The following is a 27884-nucleotide window of genomic DNA, read 5'->3' on the forward strand; positions in this document are numbered from 1 at the left end:
GACTTCATTCCTGAACACATGTTCAAAGGTGATAAAATAAATGCAGATGGTTTTCCAAAACCTCAGTGGAGCATTTTTTGCTGTTACTAAATGGACTGGAAAAAAACTAGCGGGAAAAAGCAGAGAAAATACAGTTTGACACAGACAGGCAATTTCAGAATAGCATTTGGTCATTTGGGAGAAAATCTAAATAAAATGTGTGTTTATAATGATCTATTGGCAAAACAATATTGACAGAGCATCTGAGCTGCCTAATGGAAGTGATTTTTAAAATGCTTAAATTAAACTGGTGTTGAGAACTGAATATTTTGTTTAATTACTTAACACAAACAAAAAAAGAGTTGGACAGGAATTTTGAATTCGTTGTGCCATGACCAAAGTCAACAATAAAACCATCCCTGGCTACAGTGATAAGAGAATTAGACCTTAACAAATTTATTACAGGCTTTGTTTACAAACTCGTTACAAAATTATACAGCATCTTATGCGTACACAGAATTTACAGGAACATGTTACTGATGTGTGGGATTGCTTTGCTCTCTGGTCGAGATCTGCAGGTTTTTCTTCACTTGGGGCCTGATCCAGATTCCACCAGAGAAGGTGAGATTTTTTATTTTTTTTTCCCATTGACTTTAGTGGAAGTTAGATCAGATCCAGGGGGTAACACTTCCACTCATTGTTTTCCTGGGGTGGGAAAGGTGCAGCCGGTCTAATAACCGTACGCACCACGCTTCGTTCTCATTTCATGTGTTTCAGGTGACAGGCATATTTACTCTGAGACATTTTTGCTGGCTGCTTGTAAAATACTTGTTAAAGTCAAGAGTCAAAGACCAGTCCCTGTTACTGGATTTACAGTGGAAAATGACAAATGGCTTTCTTTGAACCTTTAAAGAATGAACCCTCCCTTGATTTTCAGTGAGCAGAAATAAAGGCATAAGAATCAACTCCGTTGTTGTCTACATTGTTATAAAGCTATGTTTTCTTCCCTGTCTTCAACAGATTTTCTCTGGATTTACAGTAACAAAATCTGGAGAAATGGATTTATGTAAACAAAAGTGACATCCACACTGCAGCAACAAGGTAGTTTCTGATTAATGGGATTCCACCAAGGTAAATTGGTCTTCTTACCTCCTCTTCTCACATGGAGATAGACCTATGTGGCACAGTGAAACAAAGAGATTTCTAAAGTTAGTGATCCATAACTATATCAGCTCTCAGTTGCTCCCAGCATCTGCAAACAATCTTTATTTGGGAACTCAGGATGTAAAATCAAACTTTTAATTTAATAAAAAATCCAGTGTGACAGAACTCTGAAAAATATGCTTATTCCCCCAAGCCAAAATGGTTAGTTAAAACTTAAACTTTCCTACTAGGAAAAGTAGCAAAAGCTCTGTGGGGTTGGGTTTTTTTCCTTTTTAAAATTTTGCCAAGAAATGAGAAATATTCTAATCAGATTTATCAGATACCGAGTTCCTTGTTATATTACGTCCTCTCATTTTAATGACTGCCTTGGTATTGAACCTCTGCAATTGTTATTGCTTGAAGCAAAGTTAGGATTTAGTGCTGAAGGTGATGATATTTCCTGTGAGGTAAATACCCTGGCCTCATGCTGAAAATTGAGATGGTTCTCAAAAGCTTTCCTTCTGGCCTCCCCTGAAGAAAATACCCTGGTGCTCCAATCTGGCTGTCCAAGACAGGACTGTTCCAGTGCTTGGCCTCAAGGCAACCTGTCCAGCTCCCTGGTGGTTTTATGGTGTGCAGTGCTCTCTGTAAGGGATTAGGGGAGACTGCACAATTTGCTGCCTTTCATAGACAATTACATGTTTGAAGCTGGTTTTCCAGGAGTGAAAGCTGCATGAGCAAAGGCATCCTGCAGCCTCATGTTTGAGGGCTCTGATCTCGTTTCCATTTGTGATGCTGAACACGCTACGGCAGCAAAGGCTATAGCTATAAAACTCTCAGAAAATAAATGAGGGTAAAACTTTCTGAATAGCTGGTATTTCCCAGCCCTTGCTGTGGGCTGGATCTATCTGGACACAGATAACATGCAGCTCAGTCTGAATTCTGTTCCTAGCCATGAACTCTAATTTGCTTCCTGGGAGCGGGATCCCATCCAGGGCATTGCACAGCTAATGTGTAATGGGACATCTCTTCAAGTAGTGTCATTATTCCTGTCCCCAGTGGAGCTACATGACAATCCACAGAAGAGTCTGAGGTAAATACATGCCAGAACATTTGTCTCTCCTAAGCAACAACTCATATGTTTAATTGGGGAACTTCAGTCTAACTACAGACTTAATGGATTTTAGCCACCATCCATTTCACATTCCTGTGAAACCAGGTTTCTCTAGCAGATCAACACATTTTTCTCCCCGTGAAAGATAGAGAATGGATTGCTGAGGAGAAGGAAACCTTCGTACAGGCGTGCGGCTTTGATATCCACACCAGGATATCATATCTTTCTTTACTACAATGGGCAAACCAAGGGCTCTTTTAAGGTTAAGACACCACAAGCTTTGTTTCTAATTTAAAAACTCATACTGAGAGGAATGATCCAACAATGCTAGAAGCAGATAATTGATTCATGTGAGGAGGAAGCGACTGATCACAACAAACCATCTTTTATGTATTATATTAATGATCCATTTAGATCAGTGCTTGACTTCAGCAAGTTTTGGCTACAAATATTTCAGATTTTTTTCATATTTTTTCAATGATGCACTGGCAGCATTAGAAACAGTTGCAAAACAAATGTGCTTCCTAAACACAAATGGATGTTCCTGGATTACTAGCAGCCATTTTGAATTGCTAACAGAGGGAAAATGGTCATTTCACTGGCAAAACTGACGTAATACACAGAAATGTTATTTTAGGGATACCTGATGCCTGAAAAATTGACATCATCTGTAGGTACAACATGTATTTTGGTCCCTTTTTTTTTGGTGGTGAGGAGTCAACACTGCAGATCCAATTAAATATGAATGTATAGAGCAGGGAATATAAATATGTACACAACTCTTGGCATTGATCTGATTTTTAACAAGTTTACTAAATGACAGTCACTGGTTTGACAATACTGAATGAAAAATACTGATTTTACAGATTTTACAGGAAGGTTAAGGTATGCTGCTAACAAGCAGTGTCACAAACATAGTCTAAAAAACCCCAGAGCTGGCCACATAGAGGCACACACCCTTTGCTCTTGTTTATTGAGAGAGAAAGCTTATATACTGTAGATTTGCTGAAGTTTAATAAATAAGGTCAACTTATAATATATATAAAACAATATAAACATTTATATGCTACATGCATATCATATAATTTAAAGTAATAATTTATATAGCAAAGAGATGCAGATCTATGTTCTTCCTATTTTCCTGGACAAGGCACACACACAGGAGGTGTCTATCCGTATCCATCTCCAGCCCACCAGTTTGTTGTTTTCAGAAGTCAGTGCTCTGACATAAGTTTGGGATGTCTTGCATTGGGAGTTCCAGTGCTTGTCATCAATGCCGCGGCAGCCGTTTTTTACAGGCTTGGCCTCTTTACACCTCGTTTCGTAAAAGTATTGCTTAACCGGAGAGTTGCCTGTTTTAATTTCTCCCAGAACAGTCACCTGGTGTCCCCTGATGTCGATGGCAGAGGATTTGTCCGTGACCCACAAACTTTCACTGTCACAAACGGAGTATTCCCCCCGGTGGCCCCTGTGCTCTGCGTACCGCTTCCGCCGGGAGGTTCTGTTCACCACCACGGAATTCCCAATGTAATCCTCCATGAGGTACAGTGGCGGCGGCTCCAGTGGTGTGTTGTCACTCAGGAGGACTCGAGGAGAGTTGTAGCGTCTCTGCTGCCTCAAGAGATCTGTATCCACTGAGATAACTGGCTGGAAGTCTGATTTCACATTTTCTTCTCCGTCTATGTCTTGCTGAACGTCTGTTTTCTGCACCGTGTTTTGATAGTTTTCCTTAATGTCTACCATCTGCTTAGAAAGCTTGTTTTTTAAAATGTCTGCCTGAATGAGTTTAATAATAAGAGAATTTATTGAATCTTCTGGCAAACTCCTTTGATCCATGTTGGAAGACTGGATGCCACGAAGATAAGCGAGAAATATTACATAAAACAAGATGGACATCACCTTGTTCACCTGTAAGATCTGCAAAGAAACAGAGAGTCAATGTTAAAACAGTCCAAGAAGGAGGTTTGCTAGAGGGTGTAAACATGAAAATTGGGATTTTTTTTTTATTAACATCTATGTCTTTAAGGAGAAATATATAGAGGTATAGAAACAGGCTGTGTGTTTCTTTGAAGATGCTATTTGTTATACTTTATAATGAGTACAAACTCTCTTCTGAATTTTTTTTTTCAATATTTCATCTATAGGCCATTCATTTTTAGGCCTTGCTTTTCCCCTTTCCAGGCGTAGTAGCATATATATCAGTTAAGCCCTTTCTCTCCAGAGGTAGATGGTTCTTGGGATAGCATGGCCAGGGCTTGGCAGCAGAGAGAGGCCAAGTTACTTCCACAGAGTTTATTCTACAGAGAAGTTTAGTTTCAAACTTGCAGGATCATGCACAGTAGAAAACTGTCTCACTGTGTAAAATGAAAAAGTTCTGACTTTGCTAACTGTTGTCAGTTTTTGTGTGCTGAGATGTCTCAGACCCATCTAATTCATATTTATCTAGTGGCTTCTGTTTAATGTTACCGTAAGGAAATAAATCCTGTGTTTCAATAGTGCTTTCATTCTCTTTCTAGTGAGGGAAAGGGTTCCTGAAGGAAAATAATACAGTCAAATCAGGAAGTGGGTATTAGGCCTCTATAATACAAGTGGGGAATTCAGAAGGACCCAGTGACCCAATCCCCATTTTGTGGGGGTGGTTTTCAGGACTGGGAACCTTTTTTTGGTGGTTTTTAAAGAAGTTGTTTCATTACATTTATATAAAGTAAAACAAAACTGGCATCAATTAGAAATATTCAAGGACAGACTGAGGACATCCCTCTCCCCACCGTCTCATAAAATTCAAAAATCTTGATCAAAGATTCTGCATTTTGAAAACCATTTCTAAAAGTGTGCTGCTTCTTGGTACTTTGCCACGCACTGCTCTATATGGCTTCTTATGGTCTCCTTCTAATTCTACCTTCTGTCCATATTCTAGAAGCTTATTTGTCACTTCTTTTTTAAGTCTTTTTGTCATTTTGTTTGTGTAGCTGAGAGCCAAGAGCAACTGTCCAGGGAGGACAATTTTTTTTTTCTCCATGTATATTTGGACACCTGTATATTTGGTATTTGCATTAATATTTAAATTAAATCAATTTTCAACATAAAATCCTAAGTCTTGGATGTGAACCATTCACTTCAGATCACACCTCTTTATGAGTTTGCTGCATAAGTAGTGGATTGAAGGAGAAAATATAAAACTCATCTTAGAGCACCCTCATAGTCTGTAATACTATGTAATAATTACCCTGACTGTAATACTGCTTGAAATGACTCAGGAAAGCCTTGAATTTGACTTTCCTACTCTGCAAACACATCCACCACATGCCAGAGACTTCTGGCACTCTGGGATGAAGGCACAGAGTCCAGACCCTGGGACAGATGGAGTTGGGAGGATCCTCAGGACATCATCTAGGCCAATCTCACTGCTCACAGTATCAGCCAGGGCAGCTTGCAGAGAGCTGTGCCTGCTCAGGTTTGGAATATCTCCATGGATGGAGACTCCACAACCCTCTAGACAACCTGTTCAAGTACTTCACCACCCTTAAACTTAAAAAAAAAAAATCATGTATCAGCAGTGTTTCCTATATCTCCGTGTTTTCCCATTTCCTCCTGTCCTTTCATGGACACACTTGAGCAGAACCTGGCTCCATCTTTATTAATCCCTCCTGTGGGGTATTTCTGCAGCTCAATAAAATCCCCCTGGGACTTCTCTTCTGGAGCATGAACAGCCCCGGCTCTGTCAGCCTCTTCTCCTGGTACAGTTGTCCTAATCCTTAATAATTTTCATGGATTTGCTCCTGTACTAAGGAGCTCGGAAGTGGACACAGCACTCCAGATGTGCCTCACCAGTGCTAAGATAAGGGGAAGGATACCCTCCCTCCTGAACAGAAAATTTTCCACTTAAAAAAAATAATCACCATTTTCTGCTCAAGAGGGTGAGACATTTTCTGTTTCAGAAGGCAAGGCAAAAAAAAGAAGAAAAAATCTTTAACTGAAGAGCCTTCTATCCACTCTAAACAAAACTTCTTTTTGCAAGACTAAGTCCCCACTTCACAGTTGGGAACAGCAGGAAAATCAGAGCTACCCTCTGTGGATGTGTGAGCTGTCCTTTTATGGACAAGAAATGTGTTTTCTCCATTCTCAGTTTGTCACAGTATGAGTTCACCTAAATCTAGACTGTTGCTTGCAGCAATGTTTTGATTTGGGGGGCAGGGGAAATTGAAGATGTTCAGTTACCATACAATCACTGTTATACCTGAATAAATACTAACTTAATGTAGATGGATCTCAGAGCCCAGACCTTTCTGGATAAAAAATTGCTGTGCAATTTCAGCTTCCCTCAGCATAGAATTTTCTTTTAAAAGCAGTAAAAATATTATTAAACAGATGTCATTGAGCAGATTTCTTGCAGCACCTGGAATCCACACATGGGGTGACACACAAGTCCACAGGCTGGTGCGCAAAGCTCTGACAGGGCTCAGCCCAAAAGCCAGAAGCATTATTCATGCCAACATGCAGCTGCATGCAATCCCTGCTCTGCTCAGTCTCAAAACTAAGTGGCACTAACAAAACACACAAGTTGGAGCAGGTGATGAGGTGGGAAAAGTAAGGCTGGAGTTTCTGCAGGCTCTCCTCAATGTCACGCTGCATGCAGAAAGGAAGGGCTGGGAACCTGAGAGTTGGAGAAGCTAAAATGAGCTGTTTTTCTTCTCTGTGGAGGAACCCCATTAGTGGGAAAAATGTTGAAAAGTGTTTTACTGAACTTCATGTGAAACATCTTATGGATTTGATGGGAAAGATGTTAACTTTGAAATTCAACCTGTAGTTTGATTTATGCTTTATTTGCATTTGCTGCATTTGCTTTATTTGCTGCAAAAGTAAAAAGGTTTCAGAACAAATATTTTTCTGGGTGCAAAACTTTGACAAAAACACAAAGATTGGTGAGATTACAGTTTTTAGGAAGTTACTCCAACCTAGGAGGTTCATAAGTGCTGTTCAGAAGTTCCAGTCCATAACTGAAAATTGTCAGGCTGTCCATGAAGTCCAGCACCTCAGAGTATGTTTAAAGCGCTATTCTAGATAGGAGAAATGAGTGTTATTGGAAAAACTGTAGCTGGTTTATGGCCTTGGCTGTAATATGATTATAAGACACATTAAAATTATATTTGTTTGCAGGTCTGAGGAGCATTGCATTTGATTAATGGCTCTTTGCCAAAAATGGAATTTTGTGCCTGTCTGACCTGCAGATAATTTGAGATTTATTTGGTGTGTATGTTGTTAAATCCATAAAAAGGAGAGGAAAATGTACAATATTAAAATGTTTATCTTTTCATATTTTCAAAGCAAATAATTCTGGTGTTTTGGGCCATGCCTCCAGAAGTTCCAGAGTGCAATTCACAAAGCAGAACAAATGCTTACTCAGTGCAGACCAGTAAGTAAATTACCTGTAGATGGGACTTAGATTGGAGGCATGATTTCAGCATATGCGTCCTGTCTGAGAGAATACTGACTCAAATTCCAGGTTCCTGGGGGGCCCAGGATTCTGTGTACCTCGGCAGAAGCTACCTCAGCACAAGCAGCTCTTTATTTGGCCTTTTGGAGTATGGTAGGAAAATCCCCCAAGAATTAAATCCTTCATGTGACTTTTTCTGCTCTGTCATTTGGATTCTTTTGTTTTGTTTTTCAATTCAGATTATTCATTTCAGGTGGAAAGATTTTGCCCAAGCGAAATTATTTTCCATGGTTAGGTGATGCTAGTGAGATATTTTTGTTGTTCTTCATAGTTCTTCTTGGAATTTTTCACATGTAAATTCCTGACAAAAGTTCATTTTGGCTGTGTTTGTGGCTGGTTTGCACTAAGCAAATTTGACTTGGACACTGCTGAAATTTGTGGCTCAGAGAGGAAAAGTAAAGAGCACAGGAAAAAAAAAGCTCATGCACTGTAAATCTGATTGATCTCCAAAATGTGGCTTTATTTTAATGGTTTGTATTCCTGCCTATCACTGCAGTTTTAGCAGGCTATTAATTCTGTCTGAGCTAGGTGGCTCAAAGTCTACATTTTGGAGAAGTAAATGAGCTTCTTTGCTCTTCCTTCCTTTATCTTCATTGATAAATTCAATCCCTAAAAAACTCTGGCAAACCATTTGCTTCTCTTTTCAGACTCACCACTTTATGTAGTAGTGAAAAATTTTGTTATTTTTGTTTGTGGTGATTTAAAAAATATGTGTATGGCTTTATTCTGGTCAGTTTCTGAACATTCCACACAGGGAAAGAGTGAGACATCATTTAAAATGTTCTGCAGAAAGCATGAAATCCTAGTACTGTGAGAGACTGCCCAAGTATTTACTTGTAAGTCATTGCTAAGAGGAACTGGAATAGAAGGAAAAGTCACTGGTGAGTTTTACATTCAGCATTGTAATACCCGACATGATTTATGTAAGCCAGCTTGAAGTGTTTGGCACTTCCTAAAAACATTTAGGAGCAGCTTCAGCTCTTCTTAACAAGCAACTAATGATCCTTTGTGGTGGCTGACAGCTTTTCCAGGCTTTTACCAAAGAGGAAAGTGTACTTATTGTCACTGTTTGCTGAACACTGCTTCCACGACTTCCCAAATCATGGATTACCCTGTTGATTCCCTCTTCCTAATAACTATGTTGGGAGGGAATGTAACCCTCTTCCTCTGTGCTTTGGTGGACATGGGGAAGGTACAGAACAAGAAAAGAATTCTGAATGTTCAGGAAGGTGGGAATGTGATATAACTGTGTCTGTAAATTTGCACTGTGTTCCTGAATAATAATCAACTGTTTGTACAAGATGGATATATGAAGGTAGGTTGCTGCAGAGTACTGAACGTCCCTGCAGACACCCTCCTGAATGCTTCTACATACGGAAATTTCAACACAGACAGATTGAAACTAAACCTTTCACAAGAGCCAGGCCCTCTGACAAGCTGAAGAATTCAGAGACGAAATCAAGTGATGGCAGCCCAAAGTGTTAACCCTCCCATCCTGAGGGGCAACCAAACCGGAAGTTAGAGTGAGGGGATTGGAAGCTAATCCGTTCCCCTGGCACATTGGCAGGGGAGCACAGCTACACATCTGAGGGGAAATCTACCAAGGTTTCTTCATCTCTGCAGCAGCTCAGAGGTGTATTAATTAATTTACTCAAGGCCATTTATAAAAGAGAAGACACATCTGAGCACTGAGCCCCAGTAACCTCCAGTGAAAGGTGAACACCTAATTTCTTATGGAAATGGAGTTTGGCCCACAGGGGTACTGACATTTTTTCTTCAAATGACTGGCTGAGCAAAGCACAACAGGACAGCTGCTCACCTGAGCATGTAAAACTCCTCTGCACTTGGAGCCAACCCGCAATACTGTGGTGGTGACCGTGACCCTAGTGGTCACTGGGGAAAGCTTTCCAAACTGGTGACATCTTCCTGAGGGCCACTTCTGTGATGACACCTCTACTGCAAGGAGCAGTCTGTGCTCTGCACTGTCAGATGAGTTGTGTAGAGTCACACAGGTGATTGCAATAGCAGGAGTTTGTCTACATTTGATCCTTCCACAAAAATATCTGTATTTTTTTGGAAATCAAGAGGAGGCTGCTGGACACATACCTGCCTGATTCCAAGAGGAAGGTCAGGAGCAGTTCCTCTGTGCTTACCTCACTCTTTGGAACAGCTGCTGCTTCTCACACCTTGTGCACAGTTAATCCTTGTCAGGTTTTGGCCCTGCACCTCCCTCCCCGGCCACCGACACCAGGGCACCTGAGAGCTCCCTGGAGGCATTTGGCAGTCCCCAGCATCCTCTCATAATCTCAGTGGGGGACTACACTATTAATAATGTGTACGATATAACCCATCCCAGCTACATCCCCAGGTCTATAATCAGCTATAGGAGTAGGCAGCCTTTTCTCAGTCACAACAAGGTCCCTTTCCATTCCAGTTCCATCTCTCACTGACACTTCTGTGACATATTTACATGTTTGCACCTGTCAGTCTATGCCCCAATGCAGGGGTATCATTTTGCATTAAGCAGCTGACTGATTAATGTGTATATTGAGATCTGGGATCCCAATTTCCCTGGTGTGTTGGAAGTATTTTATCAAGTCTAAATGTCTGTTTGTTACTTTTTGTATCTGCAAAGGAAGGAGCTCTATGGAATGATTGTGTTGTTTTATTATTCTAGGTATATAGCCTGACATCCTTTGGGTTCTCCATCAAAGAGCTAGCTGATTTTCCCTTACTGAGAGAGCAAAGTCTGGGACAACTGGGATTGTTCAGCCTGGAAAAGAAAATGTTTTGGGGTGACCTCATTGTGACCTTCCAGTGCCTGCAGGGAACCCACAGGAAAGATGGAGAGAGACCCTTGACAAGGGCCTGGAGTGACAGGACAAGGGGGAATGGCTTCACAGTGACAGAGAGCAGGTTTAGATTGGATATTGGGAAGAAACTGTTTCCTGTGAGGGTGGTGAGGCCCTGGCACAGGTTGCCCAGAGCAGCTGTGGCTGCCCCATCCCTGGCAGTGTTCCAGGCCAGGTTGGATGAGGCTCTGAGCCAGCTGGGCTAGTGTAAGTTGTCCCTGCCCTTGGCAGGGGGTGGGACAAAGTGACCTTTGAGATCTTTTCCAGCCTATGACATTCTGTGATTTTCACATCACTGATATTGGAGCTATCCCTGAGTGTTTCTCTTGGTTATTACTGACAAAGTAGAAGTACTGCCACTGTTCCCTTTTTAAAAGAGCAGAAACTGGAATACACAGAAATCAGCTGATATTTTCAAGGTCATTTTCAAGACAGGTTGGGGTTTTTGTGTTGCACTGCCTGGATCAGGGAAGGTCACCTGTAACGTTGCTTCAATGTTTTATCTATCAATGAAAACTATTAATTATGCGGAAATAAAAACAATACCATCGTAGAGATAAAGCTGTAGTGCGATAAATAATTTCAACAAAAGTGGAAGTATTTCTTAATATTATTCACTGTGTAACTCTGAAAACTGCCCAAAGTACAAATAAATCTAAAGACCATGTCCATAGCTGAATAAATAGCTTGACTTGACTGGACCTGTACTTATTCTATAAAAAGCAGATTTGCCCAGATCTTTGCACTTTGCACTATTTTTTTTCCCTCAGAAGTAATTTGCAAACAGAAGAATATAAAACTCCAGAAGTAAAACATTATGGATAAGTTAAGCTGATAAACTATGTGTTAGTTAATCTTTTCATTACTGTTTGTTAATAGCAGTAGGGCTAAGCAGCAAACAAATTAAATTTGCAGCTGAATTTGGAGGTGATGCAAAAAGAAGTGAGCAAAGAGAAATACAATCTCTGCTGGGGAGATGGAGAAATAAAACATTGGCAGATAATTACAAAATGAAACCTGAAGCAGAAATTAAAAGCTTGTGTGCTGGGGAAATAGTAATGTTGAGCAGTGATATACAGAGGCAAAAAGAAACTTAGAAAGGAGCAATACCTGATCAGACCCAGGAATTATCTAAAACGTTGGAAAAGCACAGTGCTTAATAAATGCAAATACTGGGGCATTTCATTGCAGAGCTGGAAGGGAATTGCTGCTTCTTTTATAAAAATTGGGAAAGCTGCTTGGAAGACAGTAGGTGTTGCCATACAAAGAGAAAATCAGGAAGGAGAAGCAAAAATGACTGAAAGCGTTGTAAAACTGACCTTTCAGGAAACTGCCTTGAAGGTGCAAGCATTTGCCTTGGGCTGGAGAAAGGGCATGACAGAAAACCCAGGGCAAAGATCTGGAAAGTGTAAGCATTGGGGAAAGGGAACATTTGTTTTAGGGTGGGGCAAAGGAGTGCAATCAGGAAAACTGGGATTAAGCTGAGGAAAGGGAAGTTAGGCCCATCATCAAAAGCAGTTTTCAAGCTCTGCAAGATGTTTGTAACAAACCCAAAGCCACACCAAAGAGGCCTGGGTTTCGTGTTTCCTCGCAGCACTGAAACTCCATTTAAGTCTCTTCTTGAAACAGTTTGAAGATCCATTAACCTTTCAAGTCAACCTGGACCTACTTTGGCTCAACCAGGGCTGATTAATTGTCTTGTATTAAAGTCAGGCAGTAGTTGAAGTTTCTCTTATTTTTGTCAGAGAGATGCTTTGAGGGCTTAAATTGTTTGTAATTAAAGCTGAGAGCAGCCTTCCAGATGAAACTTTCACCTCTTCACAATTCTGGGGTCTTCAAGCCTGGCCTTGTAACAGATTGTCCTGATTGTTCTGTTTAAAAATGCCAGAGGGGGATTTTATTTAACTTGGGAGCAGGAGGAGAAAGGGAAGCACCTCTGGGATTATCTGGATTTTGTCCCTCTCCTGTTGGGCTATGAAAGAGCAGGTTCCTGGGAACCTTGTGATGCTGGATGGTCTGACATGTTTTTACATTTACATTGCCCCAGGACAACTCATTTTTTTAGGAAAAAAAAAAAAACAACAAAAAATAACAACCAAACCCCTCAACACTAAAAAAACCACTATTTGCTAGTTTTTCTGCTATTAGAAAACTTGAAGGGGAAACTGTTTTCAGCTTTGACTTTCAATATATCATTATTTTGTAGGATTTTATATTGGAAGCAAAAGAGTTTCTGGGTTTTGTTTGTTTGTTTTGTTTGTTTGTTTGTTTGTTTCAGAAGCTGAAAACAACTTCTGTCATTTTTAACATCTTCTGATTTCCTTTTTCTTTTGTGAAGTAAGGAGAACACCAAAATCAAGCAAACAAACAGAATAAATCAAGGGGTCCAAATTCAAAAGTGTAGAGTCTCATTATGAAAAATCTTGTATTCCTAAGCCTGATTCATGATGACAGACAGGACTTGCACCCAGAAGGAAAAAGAAATACAGGGAATGCTAGTTAGAAATGAAAGGAACTTTTCTTTGGGTAGAATTAAAATAGACCCTGAAGTTAACTTGAGATATTTCTGTCATTAAAAATTTTTAAAAGGGCATTTATTTGTTTTTCTGAGAGCTCTGCTGTGACCCTTGAACACATGTTTGCACTGAGAGTATAGAATCACTGAATCACAAAATCACTGAATCACAAAAAAAAAAAAAGATTGGAAACAACCTTTAAGAGCATCGAGTCCATCCAACTTGTGACTGCCAATCACTTTGTCACCCATCCCAAAGCACCAAGTGCCATATCCAGTCATTCCTTGGACATCTCCAGGAATGGGGACTCCAAACCTCCCTGGGCAGCCCCTTCCAGTGTTAAAATGGTTTAGAAGAGACAACATAGCTGCTCTGATTTGTCCCAGGCACTGAGCCTTGCTGGGGAAGAGCCGCTCCATTTCACCCAGAACTGCACCTGTGTTTGCTTTCCCAGAGGCAGTGACTCCGTGTTTCTCTGAATCCACGCACAAATACATCCATGGTCACTCCATGAATCAAAGGCTGCTCTATGAATTGCCTTTCCCTATTCCTCAAAGGTTCACAACCCCCCAGATATAAAAAGTCTTGTTAGGCTTGCAGGTGCAATGTATCTGATGCAGCATTCTTAAGAAAAGGATCCCAGACCTGATCCAATTATTTTAAAACCACCATAGGAACTCAGTGAAATCAGCATTAATTGGACAAAGCTTTTGTACAATAAGAGAGGCAGGGGATGACAATGTAACTAAATACAGCTGATGTTTGAACTTTTTTTAACATACAGCATGTAACTGAATTGTTTCCATCAGAACTGTGGTGCGAAATTAGCATTACTGTGTATAATTAACATCTTTTCCATGCCCTTTGCACAGGTGCAGTAGCTCACTCACAACCAGCTTAAAATGAAGTTTTAAAATTCATTCTCAGAGAAAAAGGAGTCTTGTATTTCTGATAAAACAGAAGTGTTATGGTGGGAGGAAAAGTTAGAAGTTTGTTTCTTTGCTAAAGATGTCAGACTTTAAAAAGAGTTTTGTACAGAAAGAGCTCATTTGTTCTGACCAGTTAAATAAGATGGTTAATAGGAGACATCACCTCTACCAACTTCTCTCAGTAAAATCATGAGGGCTCTCCTAGAGATGCTCCCGGGTGCAGAGTGAAGCTCTTGAGCCCCTCTTATGGAGAAGAGCTCCCAAATACAATGTATGCCCATGACAGGCTTGTTCAGATGCATTTTCCCTTTGCATCTGAATCTTTCAAAAAGCCATTGCCCCTTCAGAGCAAAAAGTCATCCTGCTAATTTGCATTAGTTTATAGCAAATAGTTTACACATAGGCCTGTCCTGAGGGTAAGGACTGTTCTGGCAAATCAGCTCCTCTTCATTTTTTTCCTGGTAGAAATCTGCTTGAAAAGGAGCTTTGCTTGGGAGTCCCCCAGTTCATCAACGTGCATGTGGATAAAATTCCTGTATGCAATTCGCCTTGAGATGTGGAAGTACTCCAGTTTCAGCTCTCAGTTCACACTTTGCCATGAGTTTGACTATATTTGGGGATTAATGCTCAAGGGTGGCAAGAGTATTCTGGTCCCAGTCGAGCAGAATATCTGATTTTTAAGTTTGTGAGTCACCCTGCTACAGTGCAGACTGCGCACACATTCAGCTCATGTTTGAATGCTCTGCTAATTTCCGTCCGAAATGTCCAATAATTTGCAAATCGGGATCTCTAGAAGCCTTTCCAAATTCAAAGCATGATTTCTGTGTTCTCCCACTGTAGTAATGCAAGCTCTGCACCTCTGCCAGGTCCAAAACTCATCTGAAAACGGCCTTGGTTTTTGCAAGACATGGAGGTTTTTCTTATCTTTCAATCCAGATACCATTTTGCTGTTGATATACAATGCATTCCCTGCTCCCCCTTGCCAAAAATTCTTGAAAGGGGAATTTTATAGCTGGAAGTACTTTAACACATGTTGTCTCTCACCCAACAATGATTTCCAGATATTTGACAGAAAAGCAAAGTCTTAAACTGGGCATGTGAAGGAGGCAAATGAAATGTACCCCAGCTGGTCTTACCTCTCCTTACACAGTCAGTAACTAATATGGCTTTTTTGAAAATCCCCAAAATTCACAGAGTCACAGAGTCATAGAATGGTTTGGGTTGGAAGAGACCTCAGGGATCATCTAGTTCAAACTCCCCTGCTAGCAGAAGGTAAGAGAAGGCTGCGGTTGTTTTACAGTTTGGAAAGTGAAACCCAGGTAGGTTGTATGACTTTTCCTAAGTTATGTAAGCTAAAGCTCACATGGGAAGAAAATGGGAGAGTGGGCCTTCAGACCTTCCTCTCATGAGGTCTGGGCTGGCCTAGGTTAGCTCTACACACTGCATTAGCCTCTTCCTTCAGCTTCTTCCCCAGACTCTGCTGGCCTTAATGAAAGCTGGCCAAAATCAGAAGTAATGCCATGCCATATTTCTTCTACTGAAGTGGTAGGAAAGGAAAACAGTCCTTACTCAAGTGAAGTCAGAAGTAACTGGGAAGGAAAGATGTAGAAAGCATTGAGGGAAGGAAAAAGATGTAGAAAGCATTGCCAAAGGTGTCCACGGCTGGCTCATGCACAACATCTCAGGTGCCTTGAGGAATTAAGAATAACTTGAAATGAGCTTTAAAAAAGGATCAGGCCAATGTAAATCAGCTGTAACAGTTCAGTAGTTTTCCCCAGGAACTGACAAAACAATCAAGGGAAGGATTTTTAATTCTGCACATAGGAAAAGCCTGGTCCTAGACTTCAATTTGCACAGTAGAAATCCCTGATTAGAAAGGAGCCAAATGCTGTTGTGCTTCAGGAAGTAGGAGAATTAGGAATGCTTACTTTGGACGATAGTGTAACTTTACAGCCTATACGAGGGGAGATGCACAGCTGCATCTCCCCAGGAGTGGGGAACTGAATATATTGTGAGTCAGTCGCAGTTCCTCCCTATCTTCCCTCCACCACCACTTGCACTCCCTTTGCTCTGCTACAAAAGTCAATTACTTCATCCTCATTTTTTTCTTAGCCTCTTTTTTTTTTTTTTTTTTCATGGAGCAGTTTACTCTCCCATGCTCCCAGCCAGCTCTTTTGGCGAGCGAGGAAGTGGAGTGGGGTGAAGCTTGGGCTCTCTGCACTTCTGTCATCTCAGCATCCCCTCTCCACCCACTTCCTCTCAGCAGGGAGTATTGGGTGAGCAGTCTCTTCTCCTCTGGCTGCAGGAAGAGTTGTTCTGAGCAAGCTGAGCTTGAACAGCCATGGGAGCAAAGCTGGGAAAGAGGGGAGGGGGGCAACCCTCCCTCCCTTTTATATTCCTGACTAGGTACCAGCTCTGGCAACATGTGATGAGTAGCAAGAGCATACTGTGCAAATTCTGAGGTAAAGGCCTGTGTTCAAATGAGATAGGATATTATTAATGCTGGAAAACTGAGGAGCATATTCCCTGAGTCCTCTGAAGGACCTTCCTAACCTGCTCGCAGTCTATTACCAGAAAATATGGAAAGGAGCCCACTGCAAAAACAAAACAAAGCAATCACATCCTTAGGAACTTCAGGGAGGCAAACATATGGGGGAACTTTTTACAAAAGGTGAGAGGTCAGTCAATATCTTGGGATAACTGCATGTAAAGGGGATAAAAAGTTCTCAGGCCTTTTTGACAGAGAGAACACAAAGAGCTTTGCTGAGCTGCATGCACAAGTAATGGGCTTTTTTGATGGAAAGCAACTTTTCCTATGGCTGGAGCTGATGGGAAGCCTACACATACTCAGGAGATATCTCCTGTGCCCTCCTAGAAAAAGACAAAACCACACACAAGCCTCTTTTCCGTGCTGTGCTCCCATCACCTCACCCTAAACCAACATCTCTGTGCTGAGAGCACTTCAAGCCTCATAAATTTCTTCCTTGACAGTGTCATGAAGACCTCTTTCTTGTCCTGTCTGCATTTATATGAAGGCACAGTTTGGGATGTCAAACCTCCAGTAGGGCTTTGATTGACATAAGGTGAGTAGAAAGCAGAAGAGAACCTGGCAGGTCAAGCCTGGGGGTTTCAGACTGTCTGGAGCATGGAACTCAAGGGCATGGGCAGAAGATGGGTTTACAAGCAAAATACTTTGCTAGAGTTTTCCAGCAAAGATAAGACAACTATTTTTAGACTGCTAGAAATTAGGGAAAATTGAAAAGGCTACTTATTTCCATTTAAAATTATTAAATGGTATTATGCTTGGAGACAGTTTTGCATATGCAACTCTTAAACATTAAAGCTTGAGGCCAAATTCTGCTTTTGGTCACGCAGAAATCAGGCGACTGCAGACTGAGTTGCATAAAACTGAGGTCATAATCTGGCATAAATTCTGAGCTGGCTTGGTTTTCTCTTCAGCTAATGTCAGTACTGGTAAGCTGTTATGAGGAAACCCAATAGGGAATGGGTCAGGTGTTAATGTTCACAAACAGCATGATTCTGAATAAACTGGAGGAATTTAAGAAACAATGCTGTGTCGTCTGCTTAAAAGTTGCTTGCATAGACTTAAAATACTCTTTAGACTTTGGACTTAAAATAACTCTGCAGACTCTTAAAATACTCTTTAGACTTTAGACTTAAAATAACTCTGCAGACTTGTGTGATGCTGCTTCAGATTTACCTGCATGCTGAAAGCGTGAATGTTTTTGGAAGATCTTTCAGTGGCAGGTCTCTAACAATATTGAAAAAATGGAATATACAAATATCTGAACAACAAGCTGGTAAAACAAAATTATCTTCTTGTCCACTTTTCTGTGCTCTATCACCAAGCTGAACCTAAGATCAGCAGTTCACCAAATTATTGTCTTTTCCTTAAATTTGAGGTGAATACTAGGCTTAGACTGAAGCTGGTTGTGCTGGTCTACAGCTATGTGAAAGAAAAAAAACCAGCATTACTGCAAGAAAGGAGACTAGTTAATCTACATTCTAACAGAAGAAATGTCTTTAATGCAGGTATCACTCCATGAAAATGTATTGTAACTTCATTGCCTTCCTCCTACCCTGCAATATTTGTCAGTGAAAATGAGAGTTTTATACATGGCATAAAGACAATGAATGACCTCTCAATTTTCTTTTATTTCTTTCTAACTGAAAAGAAATTTTCAGACTAAGTAAAGTCTCAGGTTTAAGATTTGAAATTGAAGTTCTGTATTAGTGTTCAATATTTTCCTTCAGGAGACAGAATCTGAAATACCTAGCAGGGAGGCTGAGGAACAACTTGTTCAAGGACTGTTTTGTAGTGAAATTCTTCACTTATTAAACTCCTTGTGAAAGCAGAACAGAATACAAAAAAAGGAAGGTTTTAAAGCCATTACTATTGAAACTAAAGAACATAGCCCTTAAAATGTTAGTAGCTCTTGTCCTTTGTGTTCTGGGAGGGCAAAATTGCAGCCCAATGAAAATGGAGCAAACTAAACCTCACAAACACCATCGTTAGGAAGGCGGAAAGAAGAATAAATAATGCTTATCCTTTGGAGCACAGGCAGCGCTTGAGTCCCCTAAACAAATACACAAATAAATAGGAATTGTATTCCTTTTGAAGCATCCATGGTTGTAAATTTCCTTATGAAGTGCCCTGTCATTTTCTTTCCTGAAAACATTCATGCTCCCTGCTTGAGCTGTAACGTGTTCCATATGTCACGTCGCCTTTGTGCAAAACAGTTCAGACTCAGCTCTCCTTTCATCCCCCTGACCTAATTTTAAGGTCTTATTGCTGTGGAGGACTAATCTGGATCGGTTTGATCAGACCCTCCTATTTTATAAATGCCACTTAACAAACCACAACATTTTTCCCCCCTTTTCCATAACAAAAAGCCCAACTAAGTTGTTCTTTCTTAAGTGTTGCTCTCATAAACTCCCTTAAATTCAACCTCTAATTGAACAGTGCTCTTGGTCTCAATTCATTATTGTACTGCTTGCTTTCATTCAAATGATTTTTTGAAGTAATGCAACACAGAAGCTTAATTTTCCTCTTGTTTTCCTGGTATTCTGTGGAGTAAATGCCAAGGAGAATTTCTTTTTTTTTTTTTTTTTTTTTTTTTTTTTTTTTTCAATACAAAAAAAATTTTTTTCTGGTTCCTGGTATTCTCTGGAGTAAATGCCAAGGAGAATTTTTTTTTTTTTTTTTTTTTTTGCTTTGCATACAACAAAAATTTTTTTCTGCTGAAACACTTCTTTTGATCTTAGTCCTTGGAAGAAATTGCATTTAGAATCTTCACAAGCATTTTTTTTCTTTATGCCTTCCCATAATTCTTCTGTGTATGAAATGTGTATGCTTAAATACGGTCCAAATTGTTCAGTTCACTGATTCAAAAATTCTCACTCTTGATGTTCCCTGTGCCTCACCTCTTTCTCTAACACTGGTTTAGACTGGGAGAAATGCCACTGCAGCTGATAAAGTGAAACTTGTGCAAACTAGGCACAAGCGACAAAAGAAGGGCCACCTCTCTTTCTGATATTGTTCTATCAATATTCACATTCTTCAAATATTCCAAACCATAACTCTGACACAATGTCTTTTCAGTGGGTTAATCTGCTTGCTATCAGTTCAGTTTCTGTTTGTTCTCCTGGTGGGGAAAAAAAAATTAAACCATTTTAAAAAGGATCACATAGAAAAGTTGCACCAGCTCAACCATGAAATTTTAACTGAACCAGTATCAAAGAGGCACTGGTGTAAAGCAGAATTAGTCAGGGACTACAATATTAGGAAAAAATTCTCCACAAAAAGGGTTGTAAAGCATTGGAACAGATTACCCAGGGAAGTAGTAGAGTCACCATCCCTGGAAGTGTCCAAAGTACATGCGGATGTGGCACTTGAGGGCACAGTTTAGTGGTGGCCATGGAGGTGCTGGGTTACCAGATGGATTTGGTGATTTCAGAGGCCTTTTCCAACCTTATCAACTCTGTGATTCTGTGTTTTCATGCTTCCTCTTGCCTCTGACACAGCCACATGGGCAGAAGACTCTGAATCTGTCTGTCAGGGATGGATCTTCACTCTCACTCTCAGTGTCCCTGCTTGTAGAAGGCAGCTCCATCTACCTGTACCTGATTGTGCCTCTGGTTGTTTCCATGTGGACTCAACCTGGCAAACATGCTGTAGGCCCAGGCCAGATCTACACTAGCGTTTTTCATTTTGTTTTTTAAGTCAAAATGTCTGTCAGACAGAGATTTACCTGTACACAATGAACACAGATGTGCTGCTGCAAAGTCCTTGTGTTGTACAGCTTATCCTTGGGAAAGGGCATGGGTTTGGTGGTGAAATTTTTTTTTTTTTTTTTTTTTTGTCATGACCATTCATCCCATTAGAGCTTTTTAGGCAGAGGCAACTGCCTGAGGAGCTGACCTGACTGAGGTGCACAGGAGGCCCATGGTGTGACAGGGCTGGACTGGAAGAAGTCACTTCTCAGAGTCAGTGAGGCCAGAGAAGCTTCTGGGTTTGGACCTGCTGGCTCCTGCAGCAGCACACTTCATTGACTAGTACCAAAAATTAATTTTGTTTTGTGTTGTGATCTCTGGTTAGGTTCTTTGGTTTCTTAAAAATATCAAACTGCAGCCAAAACTTCCACAGCAGTTTGAATGTTCTTAAATTTTTGTGCTGTATGGATTGCCTGATACCAATGGCTGCAAGATTCTTTCCCTTGGCGGGACTTCCCTCAGGGGGAATAGCACTTCCATCCTTTCTCTCTGGCCATCTGGTAAAAGTGGAACTCCTTGAGATCCTCTCTCAGCAGGGGCCAAGTTAAAAGTTAATTAGGAGGGATTAAGAGAAAGACACATGGGCTGTATCACCACATCAGACTCACATATTACAGAAATTCCTGGGAATTGGGTGAGATGGGCTATGGAGACATGCACAGACACTCCTGGATTTTACCCCATATCTTTGTTTGAGCCTTTTGGTATGTGCAGTCCACAACAGTTGTTTCATTCCCTCATTCCCTCTGCTGCAGCCCCAGTTTCACCTGGTGTCTCCTCCACCAAGAGCAGCTATACAAAAATGTTAATTCCTCTCTGCCATCTCTGCACAGTAGCTGACAGAAGAAAGAAGAGCTGCAAAACATAGTCCCTTCTTCTTCATGTGTTGTTTGGCAGGTACCTTCTTACTCCAGAGAAGTGCCTGAACACTTTAGCTCAGGTGGACATAGCAGGACAGGCTTTGAATGCAGGAAATTGAGCCAAATTATCAGAGAGCAACTGAGGTTTACATCTCTTCCACAGATTTTTCTCTTAGAGCCCTGCAAAGTTGAGGTGGTGTTGTTTGAAGCGTACAGAAGAAATTGGTGTTACTTGTACTAGAATTTTTTGAAAATGCTTTAAATCACTGAAGCTTGTCTCAGGTACCAAGAACCTAACTGGGGTTTCAACCACTATTTAAAATTGAGAAGAGGCACTCAGAAGCCAAGGGAGTCTCAAAGAGATAAAAGTCATGAATCTGGCAAGAAAAAACATGAGTCAATGTCAAAAAGTTTACAAGTTGACCATCTGAAAATATTTTGGGTTCAGTTCTACAGATCAAAACAGCTTATTTGACTTGGACTTCAAAACAAATAAACAATCAAAACTATGTTTAGAAGCACAAATTGTTTAATTGTTTAAAGTGAACAGGGCTTCCTTCCACATGGTTTGAATTTAATTGATTTGATATTTTTTCTTTTTTTTTTTTTCCAAACTTTTTCAGGAATTTGAGAAGACTGCGATGTACAGTGTGTTTATTACAAAGTGAGAATTTCATATGATTTCTCTAAGAAATCTATGACTTGAAGGAAAATATAATTACAGTGGAATTGTAAGATCTAACAATATCCACAGGATCTGAGGAACAACGATTTATAGGCCTTGAAAGTCCATTTTCTGTGATGATCCAGGCATCTGAATTTTGTCTAGAAGGCCAGATCTTCTGTAGTTTAGCAGCACTGAGTCATCCCACTAGTTTGTATCACTGTGAGGATCTGGCCCTAACCTGAAAATATTCCAATGCTTTGTGAAATGATGTCATTAAGTGAAAAAACAACGAACCTTGATGTGTCATTCAGTAGCTGAGTTTTGGTTTGATGCCAGTACATTTTTTCACCAGTTCTGAGATTGGCAACTTTATTTCTTCAGGAGAAATTTTAAAAAAAAAATCTCTCTCCTCCTACCCATCTTTGCTCTTCTCCCAGCTGTCATCACTATTTACAGTTTGAGTAAGTGAAAATATATATTTACAAGTACAGCTTGCTGCTGTGTTTGCTGGTATAGACTGCCCGAGGGCATATCTGGGAATTGAGCTCCCATCTCCATCTAGAAATTCACCCCCTCCTCTCCTCAGCCTTGCCCCTCCCTGGCGCTGTTTTCTTAAGGGTATTCAGTCTTTTCTCTTTGATTCTGATCTCTTTGGGAGGGAGGCTGGTACCTTCCTTTGTTACGGGACACTGTAACAGGTCAGATGCTGAGCACTAAGTGATGCTCCCATCTCTCCTGCCTTTATCCAGCACCTCCTGCTTGGAGCACCTGCAGGCTGCATGAACTGAGGCCACGGAGCAGGAGAAGTGTCATGTGCCTGCCCTGCAGCTGGCTGGCTTCACCTCCTAGGGCTGTGTGTGAAAGCAGACTTGGGAGAGGGTTTTGCTTTCAGCCTCGTGCTGTGGCCCTTCTCCCGGCTGGACACGCGCCCATTGGACAATCCCACAGCATCCTGCTTGCCTGCCAGCCCCAGATGCCAGAAGCATGTCCCCATTTCCTCTCCCCTTTCACAAGGAATTCTGTAGGGTCTTGTTTTGCTACAACACAGAAAAGTTTTGTCTCACACAGTCTGGGGGCAGTGAGGCCAGATCCTGACCGAGGCTTCCAGATGTTATTGCAATAGTAATTAAAAATATACCATAACTAAGTGAATGAGGTACAATATATTTAAAATTGTGCTTTTCAAATACATTTATTAAAATGTTGCCAACACCCATGGTCTTATAATAACTACGCTTCAGCATCATGCAGACTGTATTTGTGGCATTCCAAGTGCTCAGGACTTTGAGTCCTGCTGAGACCAAGGAAAAGCTGATAGTTCTTGGAAATTTTGCAGGATACCTCCTGAGAGGTCAGCTAGTCAGAAAGCAGTGTCCAGTGGTTAAGTCACTAACCTGTGTTCTGCTCCTCACTCCCCTGGGAATTGCCTTTATAAGTGTGGGAAAGACATTAAGGACTTGTTTATGCTGCTAAAGTTAACTTACTTTTTTTTTTTTTTTTTTTTTGTCCTGCCACATTACTGATGAATGTGTAGCTGCTCCATGTTGCACCAGTAAAGACAAAACAGGTTTGTTTTAGTCTGAGGTGTGTTTGCTGAAGTTGATTCAGTAGCACAGATGAAAGATTTGTTTATTTTGTAACTAAAATGCATTTAGTGGTTCTTAGGTAAAAGAAAATGCAGCTTTTTAAAGCTACTTTTCTACCTGTGAAATGGGAATGAAAGTAGTTAATCCCAATGATACTGCTGAGATACTGTAATTACTTTAGAAACTGAGAAGTTATATTTGTAGTGGGAGCTGCTGTAGGAGATGAAGATAGCTCTGTATCCAAGGTTCCCTAAATATATTCAAGTATGGGCAAAAATATATTCAGATATTTGTCTCAACTGCACATTTCACTCATCTGTGTCACAACAACTAAAAATAAAAACAAGAGAAAACTAGGTTTGTGCTGGCCATTATTTCCCTAGCTGCAGAATATCTGTAATAAAGGTTTGCATGATCATAGCTGCAAGTGATGCTATGAGACACAGACGTGGGAGACTCATGATTGCTGCAGACAGTGATCAGTGGTCTGTGTGTCGCTTGAACAGTACTCGAGAAAAGTGTGTGCCCACTCAGCCCTCACCTCCAGGAGGATAAGAGTGGGTTTTGCTGATGTTTTAGTAGATCATAGTATCACAGAACCACAGAACTGTTTGGGTTAGAAGGCACCTTAAGATCATCTCATTCCAACCCCCTGCCATGGGCAGGGACACCTTCCACCATCCCAGGTTTCTCAGAACCCTATCTAACCTGGCTGTCACATATTTTGGCTGTCTATGTAAACAATAATACTGATTTTGCTATAAAATTTATCCAGACACTAATTCTTGATTCCAGCTCCTTATTTGTTTTTACATAAGGCCACGCAGAAGCAATTTCAGTTTTAAAAAAAAAAAAAAGTTACCCTCTTAACTCCCTGGAAGTGTTTACATGGCCGTGTGTAACCACAGAAACCTTGTGTGCTGACTCCCTCTCTTATCAGTGTGAAAACGTTTGGGGTGATCACAGTAATGAAGTGAAGTTTTCTTGTGGATCTGCCCCTCCTACATGTAAAGCCTCACAGTGATGGCTCAGATGAGATCTTAGTTCAAGAAAGAGCATAAATATGTTCAGTTCCTTTCAGTGAATCATCCCCTCCAGAAAAAAAGGGGGAAAACCAGTATGACGGGAAGGATTTCTGAACTCTGATAGAAGTGCTTACCTCCTCAGTTGACAAAGATGTTTTGCTGCCTTTACAGCTTTCAGGATGAATAACCAAAGAACTCTATAACACTCTGGGAAGTGACAATGACTTTAAAGCCCCCATCCTTTGATGGCTTTAGAAAATGGTTCAACATTTTTAGACAGGATAGGTATTTGAGGAGAATTAATGGGATGAGTGCATCTACCAGCTGGACAAGTCCTGCTCCTACGTAGTCTGTCAAAGATGCAGCCTCCCTGGAATGTGGGATTGATAAAGAAAAGAATCCGGTTCTTTATTCCCTACAGAGATAAATTGGAACACTAAGGAGTTTAGCACATGCTGTCTGTGTAGAATTACCTTTTGCTGATAATTTCGTTCTGCAAAAAAATATGTCCCTTGGTTAGGGATGGAATCACTGCCATGTTTCAGCAAGTCCTCTCCTCCCATTCTCACAACAACTCACACAGGAAAAGCATGAAAATTGTATCTAGTTCCTAAAGTATGTCAGTGAAAAAAAAGTTATCACTCTAAAAATGGACATAGAGAAGTAAATTACAAGTATGAATAGTGTTAAGTAGTCATAGTTTCACTGATCCCAAAAGCAGACTGTCCTTATTCTCCTGTCACACAGGTTACATGACATAATCAGGGACTGTGATCCTGTGTTTTCCTCAATCTTTTATGACTTTTCTATTCATCATTGATTTGTTACCTGACAGCCAGAAACATGAACCATCAAATGAGTACTACTCAAACAAAAATAATTCAAACTAATGAGCCTCCATGCACTTTCTCAATATGATTTTAGCTATTTTCATGCTTCCAAGCAAACAGCTGTCTATCCTGCATGCAGCACATTTCAGGACCAGTCGAGCTCCACAAGAAGTTAGTGGGAGTCTGTCTGTCTGTCTCCTTTTGGAGAGATGGAATTGCACTGATAAAGCTGTGAGAAACACTGGGAAACCCTTTGGGAATGCTTACTCAGAGTTACTTAATGAGTCAGGATGAAAATACACAATCCCTCTGGTATTCCCTAATCCTTCATGTTTTCAGTAATACCAAATGTTGAGATACTGGAGATTGGAATTTATCCCCCAAACCCACCAAACCCACAGCGAGACCAATAACCAGAGCTCTCATCTCTTCACATCATTCATATCAATGCTGTGTCAAGGATACCTAAATTCTGGGCGCTGAGAGTAAGATTACATGTACCTCCTCCACCTTTTGGTCCCTGATACTCCCAGATATGGCATCCAAGGTGGCACAGATCACCAGTTTGTGAACCTGAACTGTCCAATGTGAATGGTCTTCTGCTTCCTCGGGCTAAACTCTAATTTCTGGTACTTTCAAATATGCAATGTCAAGTCATTCCTGCTTTGAAAGTCTGGGAATATGTGTGAATCCAAAATCTTAACAGTCTATAGATATAGGAACACACTTTCAACATCTTTTCCTTTCCTCTTTAAATCACCTCTTTTTTTCCTCCAGGGTTAATGTACTTGGATAATTTATTTTTTTTTTAACCAGAATTCTCCCATAAAAATGGCAACTTTATTACTGTCTGTCACTCCTATTGGAGCTTGACTGTCTGCTGCAGTGTCTGACTGGTGGCTGACCCACCTGGCACCCTTAAATCGTGCAGCAGGGACTTCTGAAATAACAGATCAGGGTCCCATTTGCTTGACAGCTCCCGGTTGTGACTGAACCATCACAGTGTGGCATGGCAAGAAAAATGCTACTTTATATTTGAACCATCTGGAAGCAAGGACTTCAACAGACTTCAACAGACATGAATTAAAGTTTTCTTTAAAAGGAAACACGTGAGTTGCTCCACACAGTTGATCTTTCAAAATAATGCCCTGAGTAGGAAATCACAACCACTATGCTTTGCAAAGCTTGAAGAAAATAAGAAGAGCTAAGAAAAAAGGAAGTTAATTGAGGATGAGTAATGAAGGAACCCAATAAAAAAACCTGATGTAATTCTGCCTTTATTGATAAATATGAATATTATACATAGGTAATTCTAATTACCTATGTATAATATTCATATTTAACAATAAAGGACATTGATCCAAGTGCAAGCAGTCATAAAAACTAGTGACATTTTCATTAAAAACAGACTAAGCTTGTCTTCTTATTACGTCCATTACACTGCATAAGAGTAATTGAATTAATTTCAGCAACTTTATACCTCCTAATATTTTCTTTGGTCTGGGACTGTTTAGTAAGCCAGCACCATTGCAACTGTTTCTTGTTTCTATAAACACAAAGCCAAATCCCTAGAGCAGAAACTCTTCCTTAGAAACAATTTTCCAGTATTAATTTTACCTGAAAATTCAGTTTTCCAGAGTTTACTCTGTGTATAGGGGTGAGTGGGCTTTGGAAGAAGAGACATGGACCTTCAAACTTATGCTACACTCAGAAAGAAGAGTGGTGGAACAGATTTAATTGCATGGATCCTATGTTTTCAAAGGGTCCCTCTTATTTGTAAAGATTTGCATTATCAACAATGATTATCAATCTTTCATTTAATTTCCTGCTAAAAGTGATTGCAGGAGGCTGGGTGAAATATGCCAAGGATCCTGTTCCCACATCCCAGCTCTGGGATCAAATGGATATTTCACCTTCTGAAGTGATGCCACCTTGCAGTTGAAAGCTGAACTGTCTGGGAAGAAAACAGGCCATGGTGTGGTCTGTAAAAGTTCCTCTCTATGTTGGCAAATCTTCAGGTTTCCTATCCAGTTTTGGGTGGGTTTTTTGTTGTTGTTGTTTTTTCACATTGCCTTCATTTGACTCCAGTTGGCACACCAATAAATTAGAGGCATCCCGCTTCGCCTCACAAACCCTAATAGCCATAAGGACTGTATTTAATGAAGTGACTCCCACCTCAGAAGAACGAGACTGCTTTGACTACATTACCATGATAATCAACAATTAAGCTGGCATTTGCCAGCCATAACCACAGATGTCTTCTTTGAAGTGTGGGAGAAACAGCACTAATGTCAAATACCACACTGTGGGAACACTTGGCATGCAAGACCAGCACAAGGAAATGAAGTAGTTGGCCATGCTCCTGGAAGATACTGTGATGGAAGTGACATAAATATATAATTAGGAGAATCCATCCATCCATACATCAACAAGCTCTGCATTAATCATCAGAGGTAAATCTGCTGATTAATGCATAATCCATGCATCAACAAGCTTTGCACCTGCTTTGCTGTAAAGGTTCTGGGGAAATCACAAGCACTTTTCATTGTTCTTCAGCTCTTCTGCTGTGGAGGTATCTGAGACAAACACATCCTC

At 40.6% G+C, this 27884-nt stretch overlaps 1 protein-coding gene across 2 annotated transcripts in view; it reads right to left on the bottom strand.

The window, feature by feature from the left end:
* Nucleotides 1-411: 411 nt before the first annotated feature.
* NTF3 (neurotrophin 3) overlaps nt 412-27884 on the bottom strand; it is a 51021-nt gene continuing 23548 nt past the window's right edge. For both annotated transcript variants that reach the window (XM_039720949.1, XM_039720940.1), the window contains one exon: nt 412-4153. In XM_039720949.1, the coding sequence (XP_039576883.1) occupies nt 3359-4153 (795 nt within the window). In that variant the 3' untranslated portion in view covers nt 412-3358. The remainder of the gene's footprint in view (nt 4154-27884) is intronic.

The sequence above is a fragment of the Passer montanus genome, unplaced genomic scaffold, assembly GCF_014805655.1.
Source record: "Passer montanus isolate IOZ18808 unplaced genomic scaffold, ASM1480565v1 scaffold106, whole genome shotgun sequence".
In the NCBI taxonomy this organism is placed as follows: Eukaryota; Metazoa; Chordata; class Aves; order Passeriformes; family Passeridae; genus Passer; species Passer montanus.